At 47.2% G+C, this 23,379-nt stretch overlaps 1 protein-coding gene across 5 annotated transcripts in view; it reads left to right on the top strand.

The window, feature by feature from the left end:
* PIGL (phosphatidylinositol glycan anchor biosynthesis class L) overlaps nt 1-23,379 on the top strand; it is a 53,228-nt gene that overhangs the window by 23,676 nt on the left and 6,173 nt on the right. For 2 of the 5 annotated variants that reach the window (XM_054646993.2, XM_054646995.2), the window contains 2 exons: nt 10,030-10,120; nt 15,819-15,886. In XM_054646993.2, the coding sequence (XP_054502968.1) occupies nt 10,030-10,120; nt 15,819-15,886 (159 nt within the window). Of the gene's footprint in view, nt 1-10,029; nt 10,121-12,121; nt 12,194-15,818; nt 15,887-16,483; nt 16,938-22,773; nt 23,061-23,379 lie in introns of those variants that run through there. The other 3 variants (XR_008535405.2, XM_077188686.1, XM_077188687.1) reach the window with 3 other exon arrangements.

Here is a 23,379-nt window from a genome sequence, read left to right as displayed (position 1 = left end):
CTGGAATCTCTCCAATTTTTGGAGGATGCAGCCTCCTTTTTATCCCAATTTCCCAGCCTCATTCCCCTTCTCTCTTTCCCCATTGGCTGAAGTACTTGAGAGGTACAGACTCCCCAATATGCCTGATACCAAAGATTTCCCTCTAATGTATAACCCTCCCTTTTCATTTTTAATTCTTATGAAATTTAGGGGTTTTTCTTCCCCATTGTTTCTTTCATCTTTCAATGTCTAATTTCGTTTATCAGCAAACCTAAAATTTATTTGTAAAAGCAAATATCTTTTTTCATTCATCAATCAGTGGAGTCCTTCCCATTATTTCTTTTATCTCCCAGTGCTGGTTTTATCTACCAGCAGACCCACTGTAGCCATGATATTTTCTGAAAAATCCTTTCCTTAGGATTTTTTCTCCTGAGAAGCTGAGAGGCCTCAGGAACAAAGTGTAACCAATGGTTATCTGCTGCTGTGGAATGCAACAGGTGCATCTGGGATTGGGCTCATGTGGTTGTTTCTAATTAATGGCCAATCACAGCCCAGCTGTCTGCACTATCGGTCAGTCGCAAGCCTTTGTTATAATTTTTTTTCTATTCTTAGCTAGCCTTCTGATGAAATCCTTTCTTCTATTCTAACTGCAGTTTTGCCTACACAGTGTGGTGTGTTTATCATTCCAAGAGCAAAAGATTTAATATTAAGTTTGTGCTGAAGGGTCACCAGGTTTGTTTGGCATATGAAGGTTGTGGCATTTCAGTCATTTGCCTCTGAAAGATTTTGCTGGCTGCTGTGAGAGACTTTTTGTTCCTTCCCCTTGGGTTTGTACCTTTTCCACTGTGGGGTCCTGGGCATGTTAGGATGCATGTGTGACCTTTTGTGTGTCAGAACTGCAGAGCAAACCTAGCTAAGAACAACAGGGTATTGCCTTCTACCTGTGCTCTTACAGCTCTTCTGCCAGGACAGTGAGACCATTCTTTCAGTATAGTTTTAATATAATATATATCATAAAATAATAAATCAAGCCTTCTGAAACATGGAGTCAACATTCCCGTCTCTTCCCTCATCCTAAGCCCCCTGTGAACACCATCACAGACCCACAGTTTGTTTGGAAAGACAGATCCGCTATTCCTCTCACTGATTTCTCTCTCCCCTCGCTGGATGCTCAGTGTGGCTATCGGGAGGACCAAGCCCCGCTCGCTGCCCGGTGCCCTTCCCTTCTCCGGGACTCAAGATCGAATGGCTGCCAGCCTTTGGCAGCGCTGGCCGGTCCTGGAAACCCGGCTGGTGCTGGAGCGGCTGCCAGGAGCCTCCCTTGGCCGTGATGTGAGCAGTGTAAACACCCGGCCGGCGAGTGGGGCAGAGTTCAGAGCCTGCGGCGGGGTTACTGCCGAGCGCCCGCGTTGCCATAGCGAGCATTGCATAACGCTGGCAGCGGCCCCGGCCACAAAGGGCCCCGCGTTCCTTCTGCTCGGTTTGTTCATTGTTGCCCAGGCCCGCTTTGCTGGCGCAAATGGAGTTCCAGGCATAGTTCCTGGCTGGGCTGCTGTGGTAGGTTTCAGAGGGAGCAGGGGGAGAGAGGAGATTGCTGATGGAGCCCTGGAACTGGGGTGCTCTCAGTGCCTGCAGGAGACGCTTGTTTCTGTTTGCATGAGCAGAGACTTTGCATGCCGGTAGAGTTTGTGGGAGTAAGAGAGGTGTTTGACTTCCTGATGCATTGTCTTCTAAAAGGAAGTGATTTGGTGTAGGACTCAAACTTGAAGTTTCCCAGATAGAGAGCCTAGGGCATCAGAACATCAGGATTATGTGGGTACAGCATGACTGCAAGAATTAATGCTCCCATATCATTGCATTGATCACATGGATTGCAGGAGATGGGAGTTGGTGGGAGGCTGAGATGTCAGGAAACTTTTTTTGGATAGAGTTGGTAGAGGGAAGTTGGAACGTTGCAACATGGGAAGCTGCGTTTGGAATCAGGCCATCATCCTCTGGAGAGCTCTGCTGAAGTTGCATCTGCATTTACATAAGTTTTGGCATGAGAAATCAATGTCCATGAAGTGACTATTCTGTGCTTACCCTTTCCAGATGATTAATTAAAGTGGCTGAGGGATTGATTTGGCTACAAGCTGTCTCCTGAGGTTTCTGACTGTAGTATTTTTGTTATGTGGGATAGACCAAGGTCTATCTCTTTGGCTGGAGTGATTATGGTTTTGGCTCCCCTGCTTTTTGAGGGTCTGGCTATTGAGTCAGTGGCAAAGTCCTGTTTGACTTCCATGGGCCAGGATCAGAACTGCAGTTTTGCCTACACAGTGTGGTGTGTTTATCGTTCCAAGAGCAAACAGATTTAATATTAAGGTTGTGCTGAAGGGTCACCAGGTTTATTTGGCATATGAAGGTTGTGGCATTTCAGTCATTTGCCTCTGAAAGATTTTGCTGGCTGCTGTGAGAGACTTTTTGTTCCTTCCCCTTGGGTTTGTACCTTTTCCACTGTGGGGTCCTGGGCATGTTAGGATGCATGTGTGACCTTTTGTGTGTCAGAACTGCAGAGCAAACCTAGCTAAGAACAACAGGGTATTGCCTTCTACCTGTGCTCTTACAGCTCTTCTGCCAGGACAGTGAGACCTCCTGGCCCAGTTTGGACCTGGAATCTGTCCTTGAGTCAGTGGTGCCAGGACTTGTGTGAGCTGGACATGGCTTCTTGGTGAAGAAGCCTTAACACACCCTGTCCCAAGCTCTGCCCCACTGAGCTGTTCCTTTCAAGCATTTTACAAAACAAAATAAACTAAGGGAGGAGTGAAGTCCTGTGGTCTGCTCCTCAGAGACTCCTGGTTTTGCTGGTGATTTGTATTTCAGTTAAAAACATCAGTGGAGATTGTGGGATTGCTGGGCTTTTTGTTCTCAGTCAGGGCAACTTGGACTGTCAGGGCCCAGATGAATTCTGAGGCACCGTGGCAAAGCCAACAACAATAATGAGGAATGATCTGGGAGCTATTCTGGACATTCCTGATCACTTCATCTGGGGCTGGTGATGCTCATTCCTCACAGTGCTGATGGTGCTTTGGGCTGGGTCCTTCCCCTGTGACTGTCCAAAATACCAGAGTGACCAGAGACATCCCAAAGGGTACATCATGGAGCCCAGGGAGTTAGCAGAGACCATTCCACCTTTTTTTGGGATCAGGTCAGTCTGTCCCTCCCCTGGGAGCTGCCACAGACAGGAGCAGATGGTTCTGAGAGTGTGCTCTGAAATTCCCAAAGGCTGCTGCAGTCCTTGTCTGCTGTTCAGCCTTTCCACGGAGCATTTCCATCCACCTTGCTGGCCTCAGGAAGGAGCTGAGCTGAGCTGAAATGCTGCTGCTTTGCCCAGGAGCTGTCCCTCCTGGAAACGGTGTCCCTCATTGTGAGGTGACACCTACGTGACCACAGCAAGGTGCCCAGTGGGTGACACACCCAGCCCCTGTCACGTGCTTTGGCAAACGGGGTCTCCATTGTTGGGATGACATTTGGCCCAGAGCTCTCAGCTTTCTTATCTGCTCTGGAGAGCCTGGGGAATTTTGAGCTTTAAATATGATTGTGTTTTCTGCTATAAGGGACAGGTTCCCAGGAGCATTCCTGGTATTTGCAGTAGAAATCAAAGCAGTTTGTGATTACTTGATTTGAGAGCCCATTCAGTGTTTGGCACCAGCCTCTAAGGAAGTCCTGACTGCTTGAAATGTTATCCCTGTTGCAGAGCTCCTCGGCTCCAAAGGGACAGAACTGTTCACCATGCTCTTAATTTTGGAGTTTTATGCAATATTTTGTATATTTTGGGCTAGACCTTCAAATCAGGACCAAGATGTTGAACTTGATTCAATACCCCATGGGAAGACAGTACAAGGAGTAAAGGACAGGTTTGTGGGGTTCCCAGTACCCAGGATTGCTGAGACACATCTTAGACACGTTCTGATTTCTCTAGAAATCAGAGAACAGACAGAACGCTTTCCTTAGAAGGATCCCAAACTTCTTTACATAGGGGTAAACATATAATTATTTCCATTTCACTGGTGTGAAGAGCAGAAGATAAAAATACTGTGACTAAATACCAATTCAGAAATAATTGAGTTGAATTTTATTTCCTGTCTTACACAGCAGGGCCTGATGCCCTCTCCAAACTATTTTTTTAAAGTTATTTTTTAAAATTAGCTTGAGCCATCATAGCTTCTATGTATTTCTGGTCTTGAAAGGAACCATCAATTGTTTTTGTTTGAAGACATTGAATATGAACTTGTTCCTGCAGAGCTTTGTGCTGTAATTTATCAACAAGGCACTGAGGCACAGACGTCAAATGAATACCAGATTTCAAATTATGATAAGCAATTGTGTCATCCCTGTGAATAGACATCAGTCTCTGCTGAGAAATCATCAATAATTCATTAAAAAAAATAAATTAGTACAGGGCCATTTGGATAGGTCTTTGCAAACAACCAGTCCTGTGCTCTGTCATAATTCCTGTGAATTTAAACCCAAAGGATGCTTATTTTTTAAAGAGAAACACATGGTCATGCCCAAGTCAAAAAAAATGTGTTCCCGCAGGACCTAATTACCTTTGTCTTTGGGGAGGGATGGAGGAGGCTGGAGTGTCACCTGTCAGAGCCATGGTTTGGCCATGCTCAGTGGGAACATGCAGAGCTCTCCCAGAGTATTTTCCTGTTAATGTTCCAGTCATTGCATCTTCCCCACTTCCTTTACCCTCTACCTACACCAAACCCTAAGATTATTATTTCCAGTCTTAAAATACAACTCTCAGAATAATCAGTATTTCTTTACTATGAGGAGAGGGAGGATGCTGCTGGTTTAAAAATTTCTTGAGCTTCCCTGTCGTAGGTGGCTTTTCATTTGACAGCTGGCATCCTGCTCCAGTCCATTTCTCTCCCAAATTGGAGGCTGTTACATTCCAATAAGCACACAGCATCTGTTCTCTGTAGAACATGATGTTGCAAGATGCTGATCATTTATCTAAGTGGGCTATTTTCAATTGAGTCAGAGATGTACATGCAGCCTAACAGCAATAATTCCCTCCTGTCTGTAATTGCCCATTATAGGAAGGGGAATTTATAAATAGTTATAAAAGTCAGGATTTAGAGGCTGTGCTTCAAGACCTAGGGCTAGCCAGTCTTAGCTTATCTTAGCATAATCTCAAAAATAAAATTCTCTGCTCTACTTTGGAGAGCATGAAATAATTTCTGTTTACACATTTTTTTCAATTACTTTGAAGCTGTGATATAAAGGTCACTGATTGCCTCTAGTCATCACATGGCTTTTTCACTAATTGTGCACTCACCTCATTTTGTTCTGTGGGATCTTTTGCTTCTTGATCCAGTTTCATTGCCCAGATGTTCATTTCAGACAGTTATAACTTTATACAAAGGGCATCCTCTGTTCCAACAAACATTTTGTGGTCGTTGTTCCCAGCTGGGAGCCTCGTGCACAGCAGCTCACCTGCTTCCACCATCAGCCCACTGACCTTTGGGCTGATTTAATGGAAAATCAGGCACTGGGGAGAAGGAGAAGTTATGCCAAAAAGTTTCCTGGTCCCTAGCCTTGGACTGATTAAAGTGGTGCAGGATAAAAAGGCAATAAGAAATGGGAAAGCTCTTTCATCCTGACCCTTTTGGTGTGTAGTGGGATGGAAAATCACATGGGCACCTTGAAAGTTTGGCACTGGTGTCTTGGAATGTGGAAACGGAGACCTTAACATCTCCAAGAAGCCTCTCTATTGCCTGCTCCCTGTAAAAGCCACCCACAAAGGTTTCATGTCAGGGCAGAGAGGTCCCTGCTGGTCCCCATGGGTGACTCTGGGGTAACCAGAGCCCCCAGGGCCTGGGGATTTCCCAGCTCACAGAGGGTCAGGTCTCAAGGTTATCCCACAGCCCATTTGCTGTTTGTGGAGCCATGTGGCCATCACATGGACCAGCTGCTGGGTTTAACTTAACCTTTAGAGCAGTCATGAGAGCTTAGTTCATGAGCAGAATAAATTACATGGGAAGCTTCAAGAGAGGATTGTCCATCTGAACGCCCTGGCTGCTGCTGAAAGCTCTGTGGAAGGTGAGCAGTGGAAAATTGGACAGGGATTGAGCAGTCTATCATGTAAGGAGGGGATAACTTGGCAATATATATCTGTGAAGGCTTTGAAATCTCTACCTTGGCCAAAAGTGACCTCCCAAATGACAGGAATCTGATCATCTTGAGCACAAATGTTCCTAGAAAGATGAGCCTACAAAACTCTGCTGGCTGCTGGCAGGGCCTGCAGGGCTGGCAAAGTGCAGGGTGTCCCAGGCTGAGGTGGGAGAGCAGCTCCAGCCCAGGGCAGGCAGAGGAGAGCCCTGGAGAGGAGCTGGCACCAGGCAGAAATCATTGATGATGATTTTGGACATCTCTCATTCTCAGCTGTGAGGCTGCTGGGCCAAACCTGCCCAAGGTGGGGTGGTGCCTCACGCTGATGTGATTTGCTGTGGGCACGTAGAGACCCCCACAAGGGAGCTCCAGGACACCCAGGACATCCACTTCATCCTTCCTGGGCAAACCTTGGGAAGGGCAGCTGCAGATGCCAGGGTCTGCTCTGCTCAGCTTGGCAGGGAGGAAAGCAAAGAGGGAGGTGGAGAAAACCAGGGGTCCTGTCTGGTTCTTGCCACCCGTGGATGGGTACAGAGGAAGGTGCAGGATTTTGTTTTCTGAACATGCTGAAATCAGTGAGCAGAGACAGACCCTTCTCCATTTCCCTCTCTTGAGGCTGCAGATCCCCTGGCACAGCTGTAAATTCCCTGTACAGTGCACAGCATGGGTTTCACTGAAAATTCCTGGGAAAACAACTCTTCTGAAGCCTTATTCCATTAAAAATAGTTTTTTCCTCCTATTCATCTCTCCATTTTTCCCTGCATCCAAGCAGCCACCTGCATTCAGTATGAGACACGTGGAATCCCATAAACATCCCTTCCAGACCATAATAGTTTGATGGAAATATGGCCAAGTGCCCAAAGCCCTGTGCCCTTCCCACAGCCCCCTCCAGCAGCAGGACCTGCTGCTGCAGGATTTATGTCCTGGTGTGTGGCAGTGACTGACAGCAGCAACGAGGAGCTCTGTGGGGCAGAGGACAGGGAGGGGAACGGTGGCTCCTGGGACCAGCTCCAGTCTGCTCCAGGGAATGTGCTAATTTTCACTCCTTTATAGTCCTTTATCTCAGCCCTTCGACCTTGAGCTCAGAGGCATTATCAGCCTTAGCCAGAAAGGCAGTGTGCAGTTAACCACTGAAATGCTGAATGTTTCTCATACAAGGTCCTGAAGGTAAAAGCAATGAATGCAGCTCATTTTAATAGTGCAGCACCTCGGGGGACTGCTCAGGTTTGGGCAGAACCTATTTATGATATTAGGAAAAATATTTTCTTCATGTATGATTTTGTGAGCAGTTTTTAATGTCCCGTCAGAGCTCCCTGGGCATGTGGAGATCTCGTGTAAACCTGTCCTGTGTGCATGGCTGTGGATGAACTCAGTTCTCTTCATCACCTTTTCATCCTTATTGTACCCAGTTCCTGATATCCAGAGCACAGGCAGAAAATTACAGCTCTCATGTTTTCTGTGGGTCCCTTTCTATCATGGGAACACATTTCCAACTTCATAAAATATTATACAGACTCTTACCATGAAAGAAAAGTCACTTCCTGCAGCAGTCTAGATGAATGTATTTATTGCTGAATGAATGTAGCTCTGCTGACTTCCCTGGGTGCCTGTGGGTTTGTCAGTTAGCTGTGTGTGAGTTTTTGTGTTTGCAGAATGAGCTGGGAATGCTTTCGTGGGCCATCGTGGCTATTAATGAGTGAGGAATGTGCTTCTGTGCATGTGTCTCTTGTTTGGCAAGATCAGCTTCTCTTCTGTACCTGACAAATATGATGCAAGAAGAATATTTCCTTTTCCTTGCTGGCAGTAAGTGGTCTCTCTATGACCAGCAGTAACTGGGTAGAAGCAGAATTTTGGGTAGAATATTCCTGCTCAATCAGTTCAGTGTTGATGGGGTTAATTTGCTCATGCCTTCAGATTGTTTTGTTTCCAGGGATTCTAAACCGTTGCCTCCAGCTGTTCATTTCCATTGACGAGGATGATCTTTATCTGTCTAAACTAGTTAAAACCTGCTCCACTACCCAGCAGCCTTTTTGGAAACAGCCCAATAAAGCTGAGTGCAGTGGCTATGACACCAAAGCCTCCTGGACATCATAAATTCCAAGCCCTACTTTTTTTTCCTGACCTCTCACTGTTGGAGCACCCTTCCTGTTTTAATGGGACTCTTCACTTCCTCCATTTAAGCCCTGTCCAAAAAGGGGAATGATATTTGCACTGCAAGTGATCAGTGGGAGAATCCCTGATGGATAATTTGCTACTTTAATATTATCAGGTTAAAGCTTGACAGACCTGGAAGGAATCATTCAAACAACTGAAGCACTGTCACAGTTGCACTTGGACTCAGTCTGGCTGTTTCTTGAGATGTTTTAGGTGAATAATATTTATAAATGTGCTCAGTTTAAGGCTGGTTGTGACATGCTGGGACTGGCCATACCTTCAGGGTCCCCTGGGCCACTTCCTCCTCAAGCAGGAGGTGTGAAAGTTTGTGTGAAAGGTGCAGGTTTGTTAAGCTGCTGAGACAGCCAGCAGATGCACCAGGGCATCCTTCCAGGGCTGAAATTCAGGTGTCTGGTGTCCATCAGGCAGAGGTGCTGTCTGTCCCAGAGGGAATTGCCAACAACACAAAACTTTCTGTTGCTGTAGTGCTGCTACAGGGACCAGAGTTGGAATGTGCAGCCTGGTGCAGGAACTCCTTCCCTTGTGCTGGGGTTTCTAATTCACATTATTTGGGCCTGAGCTGAAGAGGAGAATGTAACACAAGAGGAAATCTAATGGTCAGTTTGGACATAAAGCTGTTCCTTCCACTCCAGCTACTGCTAACAGCAGTGGGAAAATCTGTGCCCAGAAGGCCTCTCCTGAAGAGCCAGGCTGAGCTTTCTTTTGGGATGTGACTTTCCCTGTAGTTTTGTTGCAGATGTTGCTGTCCCTGCAGCAGGGAGGGAGCAAGGCCTGAGCAGGGCTGGGATGTGGCTCCTGCTCTGCTGCAAACAGCTGGAGAGGTTCAGCTGCAGCCCCTGGCTGGGTGGGAGAATGCTGTGCAGTCATTTTGCTGCTGAGCCACCTCACAGTGATTATCAGACTTCCAGAGCAGGGAAAAGGTCTGAGAAAAAGACCAGTTAAACATGTCATTACTGGGTTTCAGCAGCTGTGTGTTATCCTATTGTTACTAATAACCTTTGCAACTTTGTGAGCAATGTTTTCTTGGCATCATTCAAACATAATGACTGGGGGGTCACGTTCAGCTCTCAGTTGTGTAAATATGGAATGTTCTCTTGGCTGTCTGGTGCTATTTTGCATTTGGCTCATGGTCCCTGCCCCTAGAGTCCTGCAATCCAAAATACCCAGGCAGGGAGTTCAGTCACAGTGTGCTCTGCATGCCAGCTGGGTATGCAGAGCACAAAATAAACACATGAACAGCTACTATCAAATCCAAGCCATATAATTACAACTCTGCTGTCCTCTGGTTGTGGTTAGTGGATTATTCCTGAATAAATGACAGCAGGAGTTTGCTTGGTACCTTCCCAATGTAATTCACCAGTAGATTATAATTGGGAAGTCTTTCAGAAAAATGTATTTTTAAAGGGGTTTTAAATTTGATTGGGATAAATCAAGAAAAAGAATTTAGAAAATAGATGTTGCTTGAAGTAAAGCAGTCACAAAGTCTGCCTTGATGGTAAGAGGAAAGGGAGACTTTGACAAATCCATGAGGAGGGTGTTGGAACTGCTCTTTCTCTTTCAACCCTCCAGTATACAAGCTTGTAAGACTCTTAAGCTGGTTTTATATGGTAAATAAATTTATCTTGATTTCATTCTGTGATTAAGATGATCTCTCTGTTCCAGAGTGGTCTTTACAAAGTTCTCAGCAGTGAAGTGACTGATGGCCCTTCTCATTTCCAGGGATCTTCCTGATGATCCTGCTGTGGAGTGGGACACACAGCTCCTGGCCACCCTTGTCCTGGAGCACATTGAAGCCAAGAACATCAACCTGGTAATGTGACACTTTCTGCAGCACTGGCAATTGCCACATTACTCCTGAGCCAGTGTTCTGGGCCTTGCCTTTCCCTCTGGAAGCTTGCTTTGGAGTCTCCAAGGTTAGGATGTATCTTCTCTCTCAGGAGAGCTTTCTTTGCTTCCCACTGAAAAACAAACAATGGAGGAATCTCACTTTTCTACCTCTTCAAATGGTTTCTGTATTTTAAAGTAACCATGTGATGGAGAGAGCCAAATTGGGCTTTAGACTTAGGTTTAGGCTTAGATTTGAAGCCCTTTGGCAGATGTGTGTTAGAGAGCTTGATTAGCAGGGTTATAGGTCAGGATTGAAGGATATTAAACTGGGGAGATTTCCTGGCACTGGAATAGTTTGGGGTTTTTTTCCCACAGAACAGGAATAAGGGCCTAAGCATGGAAAGGGTTGTGTTCTGTTCTTCTCTGTTGAACCCTGCTTTGATCAGGCATGGCACTGTCACACACTGATTAGCAGCAAAATCACCAAACTCTCAAAGCCTTTCAGCACTTCACAAAACAAGAAACCACATCTCCTGCAGCATGAAAGCCCCACGAGCACAAATCCAGCATCATGCATCCAACTTTGTATTGATTCTGAGGCTAATTTTCCATGAAATTCATTGCTGTGCACAGAGACAAATGCACTTTGCCTGGACTCCTTTTGTGCCTTTTGGCCCCCTGAATAGATAGGTTTTAATCTAATCTGAAAGCTCCAAGCACAGGAGGATTTGTACTGCATGTTTGTGACTCTCAGGGGCACAGGGACAAGTGCACCAAAACCCCAGAAGAAATTCTGAAAACACCAGAACTTCTCTGGATGGTTAGGAAGGATTAGATCTTTGCCTGGGGGAAAATTAAACTCCAGCTGTTTGTGCTGGGGGAGGCTGGAGTCTGTCACTGACAGGGCTGAGCTGAGCAGGGAAATGTGGGGTTTGCAGAGCAGGGAAATGTGGGGTTTGCAGAGCAGGGAATGTGGGGTTTGCAGAGCAGGGAAATGTGGGGTTTGCAGAGCAGGGAATGTGGGGTTTGCAGAGCAGGGAATGTGGGGTTTGCAGAGCAGGGGAATGTGGGGTTTGCAGAGCAGGGAATGTTGGGTTTGCAGAGCAGGGAATGTGGGGTTTGCTGAGCAGGGAATGTGGGGTTTGCAGAGCAGGGAATGTGGGGTTTGCAGAACAGGGAATGTGGGGTTTTCAGAGCAGGGAATGTGGGGTTTGCAGAACAGGGAATGTTGGGTTTGCAGAGCAGGGAATGTGGGGTTTGCAGAGCAGGGGAATGTGAGGTTTGCAGAGCAGGGAATGTGGGGTTTGCAGAACAGGGAATGTTGGGTTTGCAGAGCAGGGAATGTGGGGTTTGCTGAGCAGGGAATGTGGGGTTTGCAGAGCAGGGGATGTGGGGTTTGCAGAACAGGAAACATTGCTGGGCTTGGTGCTGGCCCTGCCAGGATGGGAGCCCCTGCATTGCCATCAGCTCTTCCCTGAGCAGCACTGAGCACAAATCACTGCAGCAGGACACAGCAGCAGCACCAGGGGCAGCTGGTAATGAACTGCTCTGGAAATGTTCATTATTTGAAGTGTCCCAAGCAATCACACAGGTCTCAGCTGTTTGCTGTAATACCATTCATTTAGGAGCAGACTGAATTTGCCAACAACAGTGAGAGAAGTACCTAAGTACCTTTGTTAAACATTCTGCAATTTAAAACTTCAGAGCTTGCTCTCTGTGATGTCTCTGCTGTCCTAACCCAATAGCCTTGCCTTGAAAGGTAAACTGAGTCCATTTATCACTAATGTTGAAATGGAGAGAATTGGTTGAACATGTTAAAAGAGCCTTGAAAAAACGAAAAACTAACTGAGTTTCAGCCCAGCTCAGTGCAGTCAGCATGGCTGGAGAGTGTGTATTGTTGTAGCTATCCCAGTGGGAAAACTTTCCCCAGTTCTCCCAGTAGTCACAGCATGGACAGTGGTATCTTTATTATCTTTATTTACAGAACATGTTGTGTGCCATCTGGCAGTGGAGCAGGGGCTGCAGTTCCAGCATGTCTGAAAGGAAGGATTGCAAGGCAAGGAGTCCCTCATGTTCTGTGTAGTTTCCTTCCATTACATGGTTACTCATTTGTTCAATTGCCCTGGAAGTCCAGGAGCAGCTCAATCGTTTTGGGAGCTACAGGGACATATTTCATCCAAGCTCTACATTAAATAGTGCAGACACAGAAATTAATGATGTAGTCAAAGCCAAAACTAATTTATAGACTTTGGGAATTATTTCCTGCCTGCTGGATTCCCAAGCAAAAGCCAGTGTTGCAGGGAGAGGCAGCCAAGGCTGCTCTGTCTTGATCCAGATTAGAAAGTGTTTGGTGTGTAAAAAAAGAAGTTACACAGTCTTGTGTGAGCTCCAGGCAGGCTCTTGTTGCTCCTAAATCAGACACAAAAGACATCTCCAAACTCAGAAGGGACTCAGAGGGAGTTTGTGCCTCCCTGGGCTCTGGGAGTGCAAGGAGAGATGCTCAGGGAAGGCCATGAGAAGTGGAGCTGCTTGCTGTAGCATTTTAAGGGATGGCTCTTGTAAAAAAGCAGAGACCTTTGTGTCCCCACAGCAGATGTGTGCTGTGTTTGAAGCACTGTGTGACACCAGAGAGAGGAGGAGAACCTCAGCTTTGAGGTGTGAGGAGGGATCATGGACTCCAGAGCTCTCAGGAGTTTTCTCTTGTGCTGGTAATTGAGTAATTTCCTCTGTGCTCTCCCCTCTCCGGAAGGGATTTCTGGACCTGTTTGTCTTGGCTGCTGCTCTGGCTTCCACCAGTGAAAGCTCCATTTCCTGAATACCAAGGTCACCTAGAAGAAAAACCAGCAACAGCAGCAGCTCCCATTTCAGAACAGGTGTGGGGAGGGAACTCCCTCTTGCCCTAAAGATTTCATTGAGCAATAATTTCCACATGAAGTATATTTACTATCCCAGCCTTTCGCTCCCAGAACTGGCTAAGCCTGTTTTTAAGTCAGACACTTTCAAGATGTTCAGGTTTTCTCATCCTGTCCTGATTGTTTGCTTGATTTCATCATCAGCCTGGTTCAGGTTGGGAGTTAAAAGCCAGCACAGCAGGAGCTGCACCGTGTGGAAGGAGCAAATGCTCCCGTGTGAAAATATCTTCAGCATGTGAGAAAGAAATTCAAATTCCTTATCAATGAAATGAATCCCTGAAGCCAGAGGGATTGATTTACATGTGATTGCTGCCTGCTTTAAGTCATGAACAGCACAGTGGTGCTGTGGAATCAGAGCCCTGATTACTTATATAGATATTTAGATGATATATGATATATTTAGGGTGGGATATCCCTGCTGTCCCAGAGCCAGATGTGTGCTGAGAGGGATCAGACACAGCAATGCCACCTTGGCCAAGTCACTGTGCAGATACCTTGGGAATTGTACTTAAAAATCCCTTTCTTTGAAGAGACAGGTAATTCAGTAAACAGTAACAGTAAACTGCACTACAGCAATTGAAAATGGGCTCTCTGTAGCCTCCTCAGCTGCTTCAGATGTTACATAAGCTCAGCAGCTTCTGTTTCAAAACAGATGTGGAGAAGGAAAACCTGCAAAGGTGTTTCTGAACAGATAATTCCCATGTCAAGAATATTTCCTAACCCAGCCTTGTTGCTCCCACAGTTGGCCCGAGCCAGTTTTGTAAAAACAATGATTAGTTTATTTAGTCTGCTCACTGAAGTCTCTTATCTCAGTCTTCTGGTTTGTTCTCTTGTAACCTCCACAGAAGAAAAAATGTGTGTTTTGGCTTGTCTGGGGTTTTTAGTTTGATTTCCTAAGGAAACAGGAATAATGCAATTGTATTTATATGTATGTGCACATGCATGTTTCAAAAGCCTTTAGAGCCCATTGGCTAATTTCAACCACGTTTGACAGCAGGGTGCTGCTCTTAAAAATGTTCTGTTTGTACAAATTACATGAAAATCAGGGAGCAGACAGAAGAGACAAACGCTCTCTCTGTCCCCATGAGTAAAAAGGGTTTAGTGCAAGTCCAGCCCTTATCAGACTCACACTGTTATTCACCTGAATAGGAATTTATTCTGCCTGCAGTGAGTGGGGGATGTTGTCATCTCAGGGAAGTACCACTCTAAGTAGCAGTGACTTCAGAGTGTGGTTTTTTTCTCATCTGTAAAGTCCAGGGTGCTGTGCTCACCCTGAGCTGTGCTGAATTTCATGATGAGCTCCTCCACAAGCTGATATCCACAGAGAGGGCTCAGCCCTGCAGAGCTCTCTGCTAGTGCTGATGTGCAGCAGCAGCCAAGGTTAAACACGTCCTTCTTCTCCTTATAAAATGGGAGTTGATCAAAAAATGATGTTTTGTATGTGAATGAAACCAATTTTGGTCCCCACCAGTTCCTGCCAGCAAAGAGCAACCTGGGGCTTGCTGGCCACTGGGCAAAGTGGAAAGTCTGACTGTGGGTGGGTGGGTTTATAAGCAGGCTTGTGTGAAGTTTGTGGGGTTTGAAGTATTTCTCATCACTGCCTTTGTGTTTCCTCTCCCTCCTGACTCAATATCCCCTGGCTGGGAGGGCCTCTCCTGCTGGAGCAGCACGCTGCAGGACGGGCACGGTGGCTTTGATCTTCCCCTGATCTCTAACCCAGTGCTCCAGGCCCTGCATATAAAATAGATTTTGGGAAGGGAGGTGCAGTGAGTGAGCAGGGCTGCAGCATTTCCTTCCCTGAGGAGAGAACAAGCTGGCAAGGAAGCAAACATTGCCTGAAATGTGGGAGTGGATGATTTCTTCCTGCTCCCAGAGAAGGGAGCTGTGGAGAGCTCTGCTGCTGGGCCTCTCCCAGGGCAAGCCCTGAGCTTTGCTCTGTCCAGGGACTGTCACTGTCACTCCCTGCAAAGAGCATGGCCCATTCCCTGTCCTTTCTACACTCTGTGCTGCCACTTTGGCTGCTTGGTTGGCACTGGGAGCCTTTAAGTGCCCATTGCACAGCCCCACACAGGGAGGGGTCCCAAGGGTGACGTCTCAGCCCTGGCACTCTGTTGGTGGCTCTGAGGGCAGGGAGCCAGGGGTGTTCTGGGCTCTGTGCACACATTACTTCTGCATTTTGGAGTTCCCATCTCTCCCTGCAGAGAAGCAATTAACAATACAATCTAATTCAGTGAAAAGCCTGGTTTAGTTGTACAAAAAGTGCATTCAGATTATTTAAAGAGGCTGCTTCTCCTATCAGAGCCAGGACAGGCATACATGCTCGTGTGGCTCGTGTTGCAGCAATGTCCTGATTCAAACCATGGCTTCACCCTGTCATCCACAGGCACTGGAGGATGTTCTCAGGTCCAGGGGAGAGTGATTCATAGAGCTGGACCTCTGGGGTCAGGAACACATTTGCAACAGATCACTCTGAAAGTGACCTTTTGCCCCGGTAATAAGTAACAAGTGCATCCTGCCAGTGGGGACACGATCTGTGTCATCTCTCTGTTGTTCAGGCTGCTGGGCTGTGCACTCATCTGCTTCCAGAGTGCCTTGTTTGTTTGCTTGTGTTTCTGTGGCGTGAGGAGTTCACACACAAGGCCTCATTGTGCAACACATAAACAGCTCATTAGACACAACGGGCTGGGTCGGGGCTTGGATGTCAAATGTGGGAACTGCTCAGGTTCCTCCTCCTGCTCCTAAATGCTTCTTGTTGTGTGTTTATTGCAGGTGGTGACGTTCGATGCAGGAGGAGTGAGTGGCCATGCCAACCACATCTCTCTCTACAAAGCTGTCAGGTACAATGTCTGCAAACTTCTCTGGGCTGGGCTGGTGCTGCTGAGGAAACAGAGCCAGGGCAGTGTTCCCTTCACTACTCAGGCTGTGGGACATGACACTGTCATGAGAAACTGCCACAGCTCTGGAAGTAACCTACAGCAACTTTTAATGTTCTATCAGCTGGGAGCTTGCCAGACTCCCTTTCACTGGGCCCTCTTTGCTCTTCCTGTCCTTGATCCCACTAAAATATGCCACAGATCACTTTGCACTCTGCTTTGAGGAGTGTGTGAATACCTGATGCCTGAGCTGGTGGCAGGTGGGTTTTGGAAAGTTCTTCAGCAGAGGATGTTGCCATCTTGTCCAGGTACCTGAATTTACCTCTCTGCTCAAGAACATTGCTCTTTCACTGGAGCTGTCCCTATTTACCACTTTTAGGAATAGTCTCTTCGTTTCTTCACCATTTTATTCCTTACATTTTGAGACCCCGTGTCTCCATGTTGTGATGGTGAGGTTAATAGACAGAAATCCCTTTATTAAAATCACTCAGATTTTGCTGGCATGACAGCCACTGTATTTTACTTTAACCCTCTGCTCATTCAGACCTTTCTGTGTCCTAGAGAGATTTCCTCCAGAGCTGCCCCTGGCTTTCCCAGGCATGAGAAGAACTCTTTGCAAGTACAGCTTTGTATTTATAGCACCCATTTGTTTTCTGAATCATCTGTGCAATTCAAATAAACAAATTCTTCTGGCTGTCCTTGCTGACAACATCACAGTGATTTGCCTTTCTCACTTGCCTAGAGAAAGCTGCAGTGCCACAGAACCCATACTGGGACCTCCAGCTCCTCTGGGAAGATGCTGAGAGCTTTGATGGCTGGAATTCAGTGTTAGAGGGGGATCATGGCTTTCCCAGCAACTTCTGAAATTGCCTAACAGAGGAGAGAGGGTGGGGTTAGAGAAGCAATGCTGTGTTTGGGCTGGATGGGGAGGTGGATTCAGGCACAGTTTGAGGAGTGAGCAGGGGTTGAACACAGGCTGAACACTGAGGAGCAGAGGTTGAACACAGGCTGAACATTGAGAACAGAGGTTGCGCAGAGGCTGAACACTGAGGAGCAGAGGTTGAACACTGAGGAGCAGAGGTTGAGCAGAGGCTGAACATTAAGAACAGAGGTTGAGCAGAGGTTGAACACTGAGGAGCAGAGGCTGAATACTGAGGAGCAGAGGTTGATGACCAATGCTCACACCATTGGCACAGAGGGCCTAAAGAGCTTCCAGCTGCCTGGGCCTCTGTTTGCTCACTCAACTGCCCTGTGACCTACAAGGAGGAATGAAAGGCAGGTTGTTAGGTGTCCTCCTCCACCCTGAAGAGATCATGGGAAAACAAGTTAGCAGCTGAGTTATAGATGAGAAATTTAAGGAAAACTCTTGATTTTGACCCCAGTTCTACTCTTGTCTTACTTTGTGGCTGTGCAGAAATCACTTTCCCACCTTCATGCTTTATGTTTCCTGTGTGTGCAGTGGGGATCTAACCCTCTTCTTGTCTCAGAGCATGTTACCAGGAAATGCTCATTGTCTACAATTCCCTTGAACCCAGAGCTTTGCATTGGTGCTCAGCTGGAGCAGAACACTGGGCTGATGAGATCCATGCTGATGGGGACACCAGAGCACGAGCAATTCTCGTTAACTAAGGGCTGCTTTTTGTCTTGTCTCCCTTCCAGTCCTGAATCAGCAGAATTAATCATGGCAGCCCCATCATCTGCATGTGGCAGGGGTGATGCCGTGGCTGCTGAAAGGTTAAGTTTATTTTTAGTGCCTTGCTTGCCCTCATTATTTTTCAGTTTGTGTTATGGAGGAAGTAGAGCGTGACTGTATCACTCCTGACTCTCAGTGCCCTGATGAGTTCTCACATGTTGGCCAGTCCAGGCAGCTCTGGGAGCATAAACTGAGGCTTCCCCTGTGCCCCTGTGCCAGCAGAGCTCTGCAGAGCAGCAGTGGCTGCCCCTGGGGCCCCAGTGCTGCATGGCAAGGGAAAGGCAAACGACCTCTCCCCTCCAGGTATCATCTGCAATGTATTTATTAACCTTCTTCAAACAAGTCCTGCAGGGTTCTGCCTCCACTGTGCAAAGTGGAGGAAAGGATGAAGCTGGTGCAGTGATCCTCAGCTCTTTTGGATGCTCCCAGTCTCTGGGGGGACAGGCTTGTGCCCACTTCCATGAGATTACTTTCTGCAAGAGCAGGGCTGGAATGGGCTCTGTCACCCCTCCCACAACTCCTCACTTCGGGAGGTGCAGATTATTGAACAGCTTCAAAGGAATAAAACAGTTCAGGAAATGGTCATAGCTGAGCAGATGCTCAGTATTGTCTGCTAAGGGCATAAATATTCTTCCCAGTGTCTGGAACAGAGGTTATGTTCAAAGGAGCAGGAGCTACTCAGAAGAAATGAGCTCTTTCCCTTGCAGCAGCTTGCAGGAGTCCAGCTGCTGCTGAGTGTGCCTGCCTGGCCTTCAGATCTGGGAGGAACTGGGAAATGCCAGGGTTCAAGGATGGATTGGTTCTTCTGCAAGGGAAAAATAAGAAAAAACAGGATGGGAGAGGAACACAAATTACTATTTGATTTCAGTCTCCCCTGGGAGTATTTCAGTTCTGGCTTCCAAATAGAAAAAAAAAAAAAAACCAACCCAAACGCAAGAAAAACCCACTGCAGCAAAGCAGGGAGGACTGGAAGCAATCTCCTGTAGCTTGATTTGGCAACATCATCCTCTTTTATCCCCCAAAACAGGAGCTTTCCCTGTTGCCATGGGAGGTTGGATCCTTTACTCTCATCCTCAAGGAAGAGCAGGTTTTGAGTGACATGCAGGTCACTTTATCCCCCTTCAGCATTTGGCCAGTCACAAGGCACTGTGGTGATGAGCTTGGTAAATACTCTGTGGCAGGAACATTGGAGAACCTCTCTTTCCTGCACTCTGAAATGGCAGTGCCTGCACTGAGATCACATGTAACATCAAGGTGGTTTAGTTTTGCATGAGTCACTGTGCATTTTGATTTTAAACAGCCCCTCTGGCCCAGGAGCCTGGCAAATGGGGGGCTGTTGGGTTTGTTGTTTGCTTGCTTAGGATGGAGAGGAATCATCTTTGTGAGGAGGAGGAGGAGGGAGGACTGTACCACTTGTTTTCTTTAGTGAGCTATCAAATCCATTTTATCCCAGCTAGAACAGAAAAGAATAGTCTTGTCTGCTTAGGGCAGAGCAAACTGAGTGGAAAATAGGAGCTGCTATATTTAACCACTGTGCATTATGTTGTTATAGCAACTGCATCCATAAAACTTCTATCAATGATGCCATATAAAAAGCTACATCAAGGAATCATTAGCTGAGCCTATTCTCGTCAGTTCCATTTGGAAAAACACCTCCCAGTCCTGCAGGATGTTTGTGAACATTCACCAGCTCTGTGGCAGGTTGTAAAAGAGGCTGTGCAGAGATGATATTTGGGAGTTTTATCACTCAGCAGTGGATTAGGATGCAGCCCGAGTGCCACCAATGCCTTGTGGCACTGCCATGTCCCAGCCTGGCCACTGAATGCCCCACTCCTGAATGGCCAATGCCATGGACATTGTGCAGAGGCTGCACTGAGCCTCCCTGGAAGGGGAGGGTTGGGTAAATGCCAGCTGCAAATCCGTGTGTGGAAACAAAGAGCAGCAGTGTCCAGCCAGTCCCCCTTGGTGGGAGCCATTCTCAGAGGCCACCAACTGCATCCCACCCCAACAGAGCACAGTTCTGCTGTGAGCTTCTGTGGAATTCCCAAGGCCAGGTCTTAAAGGACAGGGGGGAAGCTGGTTTTGGGTGATTAGCTTGATAAGAGTGAAGGATATCCCATTTATCATTTTTATTTGGTGCCCTCTTATAGTGTGGGGCTGGGAGATCCCTCTCTTCTTTCAGCAGCTACAGCCCATGCATTTCTCACTTGTTTTACTGATCTTAAATGTCCTGGGGGAGCTTATGAGTGATGGCTGTGGTTGCAGCCAGACTGTCCCCATAAGGCTGAGACAGAATTGTACTCTGCTGCCTATCCTTGAGACTTCCCCTCAAAGCTCTCTGCCCTGGCATTTATCCCATAGCTGGGTGTGTAATTCTAGATTTTATCACTTTCCTTTATCCCTTTCCCTCATTCCTTCATTTGACCAAGTTCATTCATCCCAGTGCCCTTCCATGACACTGTTGAGAGCCATCAGGATCAAATCTGAGCATGGTGCACCAGCACAGAAGGGGTTCCCCCTAAAGAAGGTTTTTTTCCAAAGAAGCAGCCTCAGGGAGTGTCCTTCCCTGTGTCACAGTGAGGGGAGCAGTGGCACTGCACATTCCTCTCCCAGACAGGGCAAGGCCCAAAGCACAGAGCCAGGACAGCTCTGGCAGCTGGAACATCTCTGATTGTCTCTGGCAGAACCATCTTTGGCCTCTGCCCCACGTCTGAGCACAGAGAGCCTGAGCAGTGTTGTACAAAGTGCTGCTCTGTGGTGTAGTTCAGGGTGCATCGAAATGGAGCCAGAAAATCCAGCTAGGGAGGGAGGAGGCATTCCAGAGAGCAAACATCCAACATCTGGCAAGGATATCCTTCTAATGTCTCTGTGATTCCTAGGAGACTGCCTGTTCTTCCTCCTTCACATCTGTTTCATCAGATTAATTGGGCAGATTAGAGGTTGGGATCCTAAATGGAGCCCCAATGCAGCTTTAAGACATCCATTCTTTGCCATGCTCTTCAAAACTGTATTTCCCCAGTGCTCCACAGCAGCCAGCAGTCAGTTCAGTGAAGGGTTTTGCCTCTGGCTTGGGAAACGATTTGGAGAGTGAAGTCATTGAATTCAATGAACAACTTCTCATCAAACAGAACATCACCCAGACTGTAACACACCCTCGTGGGCATGGGCCCCAGAGGAGTTCTGTGCTCCCCAGGACTGAGGTTTCAGCTCCATCTTGACTTGTTCCTTCTTGGAACAGCCTGGGATGTTTCACTGCTCAGTGCCACAGAGGAGCTGACCCACTCACACCTTTCCTGAGGATGCCTGAGTGAAGACAGGGAATTTGGGAGCCAGCTCAGTCCTGGAGGCTGCAGGGTGAGGGCTTTGGGCCATTTCAGGGTTTCTGCTGAGCAGATGGAGCTGGTGGCTGCAGAGCCTTCAAAGCAGCTGGACCTCGAGGGAGGAGCTGGGCCTGAGATCTTGCAGGGCACAAATGGTTGGAGCCTTTGGATGTCTCATGGTCTTCCCAAATTCTTCCCTGCAGAGGGTCTCACATTGGACCTGAACCTACCACAGGCATTGCAGGAGAGGTGCCCTGTAACCAGCAGGCTCTGGCACCTGGGCAGTGGGTGGGAATGAGCCACCTTAGGTCACTTTGTGTTTAAAAAGGATTATAAAAAGTCTCTCCGGGAAGAAAAAACAAAACACCCACATGGAAAAATCTCCTGAAAAAGAGCCTGTGTTTTACTTTTTGAGATTTTATGCCAAACTCTTTCATTTCGACCAAACCACAGCAAGTCCAATCTGTAAAACAACATTCCCAAAATGGCAACAACTGAGAGCTGCAACCTCTCCCCTACTTGGAAGTGTCCCATGGAGACACTCCAGCAGGGTGGAGATGGGAGTGAGAAGATGGATTTGGGAGAGGATTGGCTCATTTTGTGAACGTGTGCAGGAGGTAGAGCTTCGTGTTTCTCTCTCTCTCTGCAACCACAGAGAAATACAAATGAGCAAGGCTGCAATTCCTCTGCACACAGAGCTGGGTGGAGCCCGTTCCCAGGGCTCTGCACTGAGCCTTGCTGGGAATCAAAGCACTTGGATTGGGACAAAAAGGATGAGGAGAGATGCAGTTTCTTCATGCCTGTTCTTCCAGATGAGTGACAGGTCTGCTGGCAGCAGCTTTGAGGACCTTTCAGTAACCAAACACAGTTTGTGTCTCCCTGAACCTTTAGACAAGCACAAACTCCTCCATTTACTGCTGAATCACACTTTTCTTCCCTGCTGAAGATGCTCCCTGCTCCTGCTGAATCGTTTCCATATGAGCTGGATCTCTCACTCCTGTTTCTAGTGACAGGAGTGGTTATTATTAGTTCCCTCCTGGAGCAGCTCAGGGCTTTGAAGGTGCCTCCATGGCAGAGCAGCACACCCAGAACACACACTGGGCTTTCAGAGTTTGCCAGATTTCACAACCACTCACTGCTTTATCTCTCCAAGCTTATTCTAAAAGTTTCCCACCCTTACTAACTGTACCAAGTGCTGAATCATTTCTTTGGGAGGCCAGATTCCACTTGTGGGGGGAAGAAACCTCTGGCAGAAGAGCAGAGCAGATATTCATGGAGATATTTAAATTACAAGGCAACATCTAACAGTCTTTGTCAGGGCAGCAAGGCTTGAATGGTGGGGCAGAAGGTGGCCAAGTCACTATTCCAAGGCCATTGTTTAGCAGGAGATGGCATTGCTCTGCCTCTGGAGCAGAGGACACCACTGGCAGGAGAATCTGTTTAAATATGTTTTCTGATTGCTGTTTGAGTTCTGTCATGACCTGCATTTCTGGCTTGACTTCTGCTTTGTACTGCATTGGGTATTCATCACTCCGTGCTTCCTATTTTGTCTAGGCCTGTGTAGCTAATCCTTTTCCTTGAACTTAACCAACAGCCAGAGATAATCCTAGTTTGAAAGTGACTGGAGAAACACAGCAGTTTACATATAATGCATGTTTTATCCTGGCTGATTTACACATGAACTGGCACATTGTCCTTTGTCAGATACACCACTATTAGGTGATAACAATCTCTTTAAATATTACACAGGGTTAAATAACTTTTTTTTTATTATTATTTCCTTTCTCCTTTTGGCAAATGTTCCATTGTTTGGATGTCTTTTTCTCCTGGAAGAGCAGGACTGGGTGTGGGACAGCCCTGAGTGCCATCTGCTGGAGACCTGCTGCTTCCCAGCCCTGCCGTGGGCCAAATCCAGGATGGCTCCAAAGCCATGAGCAGAAAAAGCAAGAGAATTAAGAAAGGAATTGAAATGAACACCCTCTGATGTCCTCACCATCCCAGGGCCGTTTGCTTACACTTCCTGATGGAAGTGCCATCACCATTCACATCTCCCATCCTTGGTCCTCCTGTTCTGTTTTGCTGCAGAGACTTCCCAGGACAAAGTAATGAAGGGATCAAAGTCTTGGTGAGCAAAAAGATGTCCCAGTGCCAGCCTGGGTTAGAAAAAAAGAGCTGGTGCCCAAAGAGGAGCAGCTGCTGAGACAATTCCCCTGGCCAGCAGAGCCAGAGGTGCTCCCAGGGCTGAACAGCCTTTGGCAGCCTCTTGGGTTTCCTTTGGGAAGTCTGAGAGTGAATTTGATTTATGGAGCTTATTTGTGTCCCAGCAGGCAGGATGAGGGAAGGAATGGTAGAATGGTGTGGGGAATGAGGCTTAGCCCTGCCAGTGTGGGCTCCTGAAGTTTCTCATGAGATTGGCCATTGTCTCTGGGTGTTAAATGAAAAGG

Source organism: Agelaius phoeniceus, chromosome 20 (genome assembly GCF_051311805.1).
Source record: "Agelaius phoeniceus isolate bAgePho1 chromosome 20, bAgePho1.hap1, whole genome shotgun sequence".
Classification (NCBI taxonomy): domain Eukaryota; kingdom Metazoa; phylum Chordata; class Aves; order Passeriformes; family Icteridae; genus Agelaius; species Agelaius phoeniceus.
The sequence above is the reverse complement of the archived record's forward strand: the minus strand, read 5'-3'. Positions and strand labels throughout refer to the sequence as shown.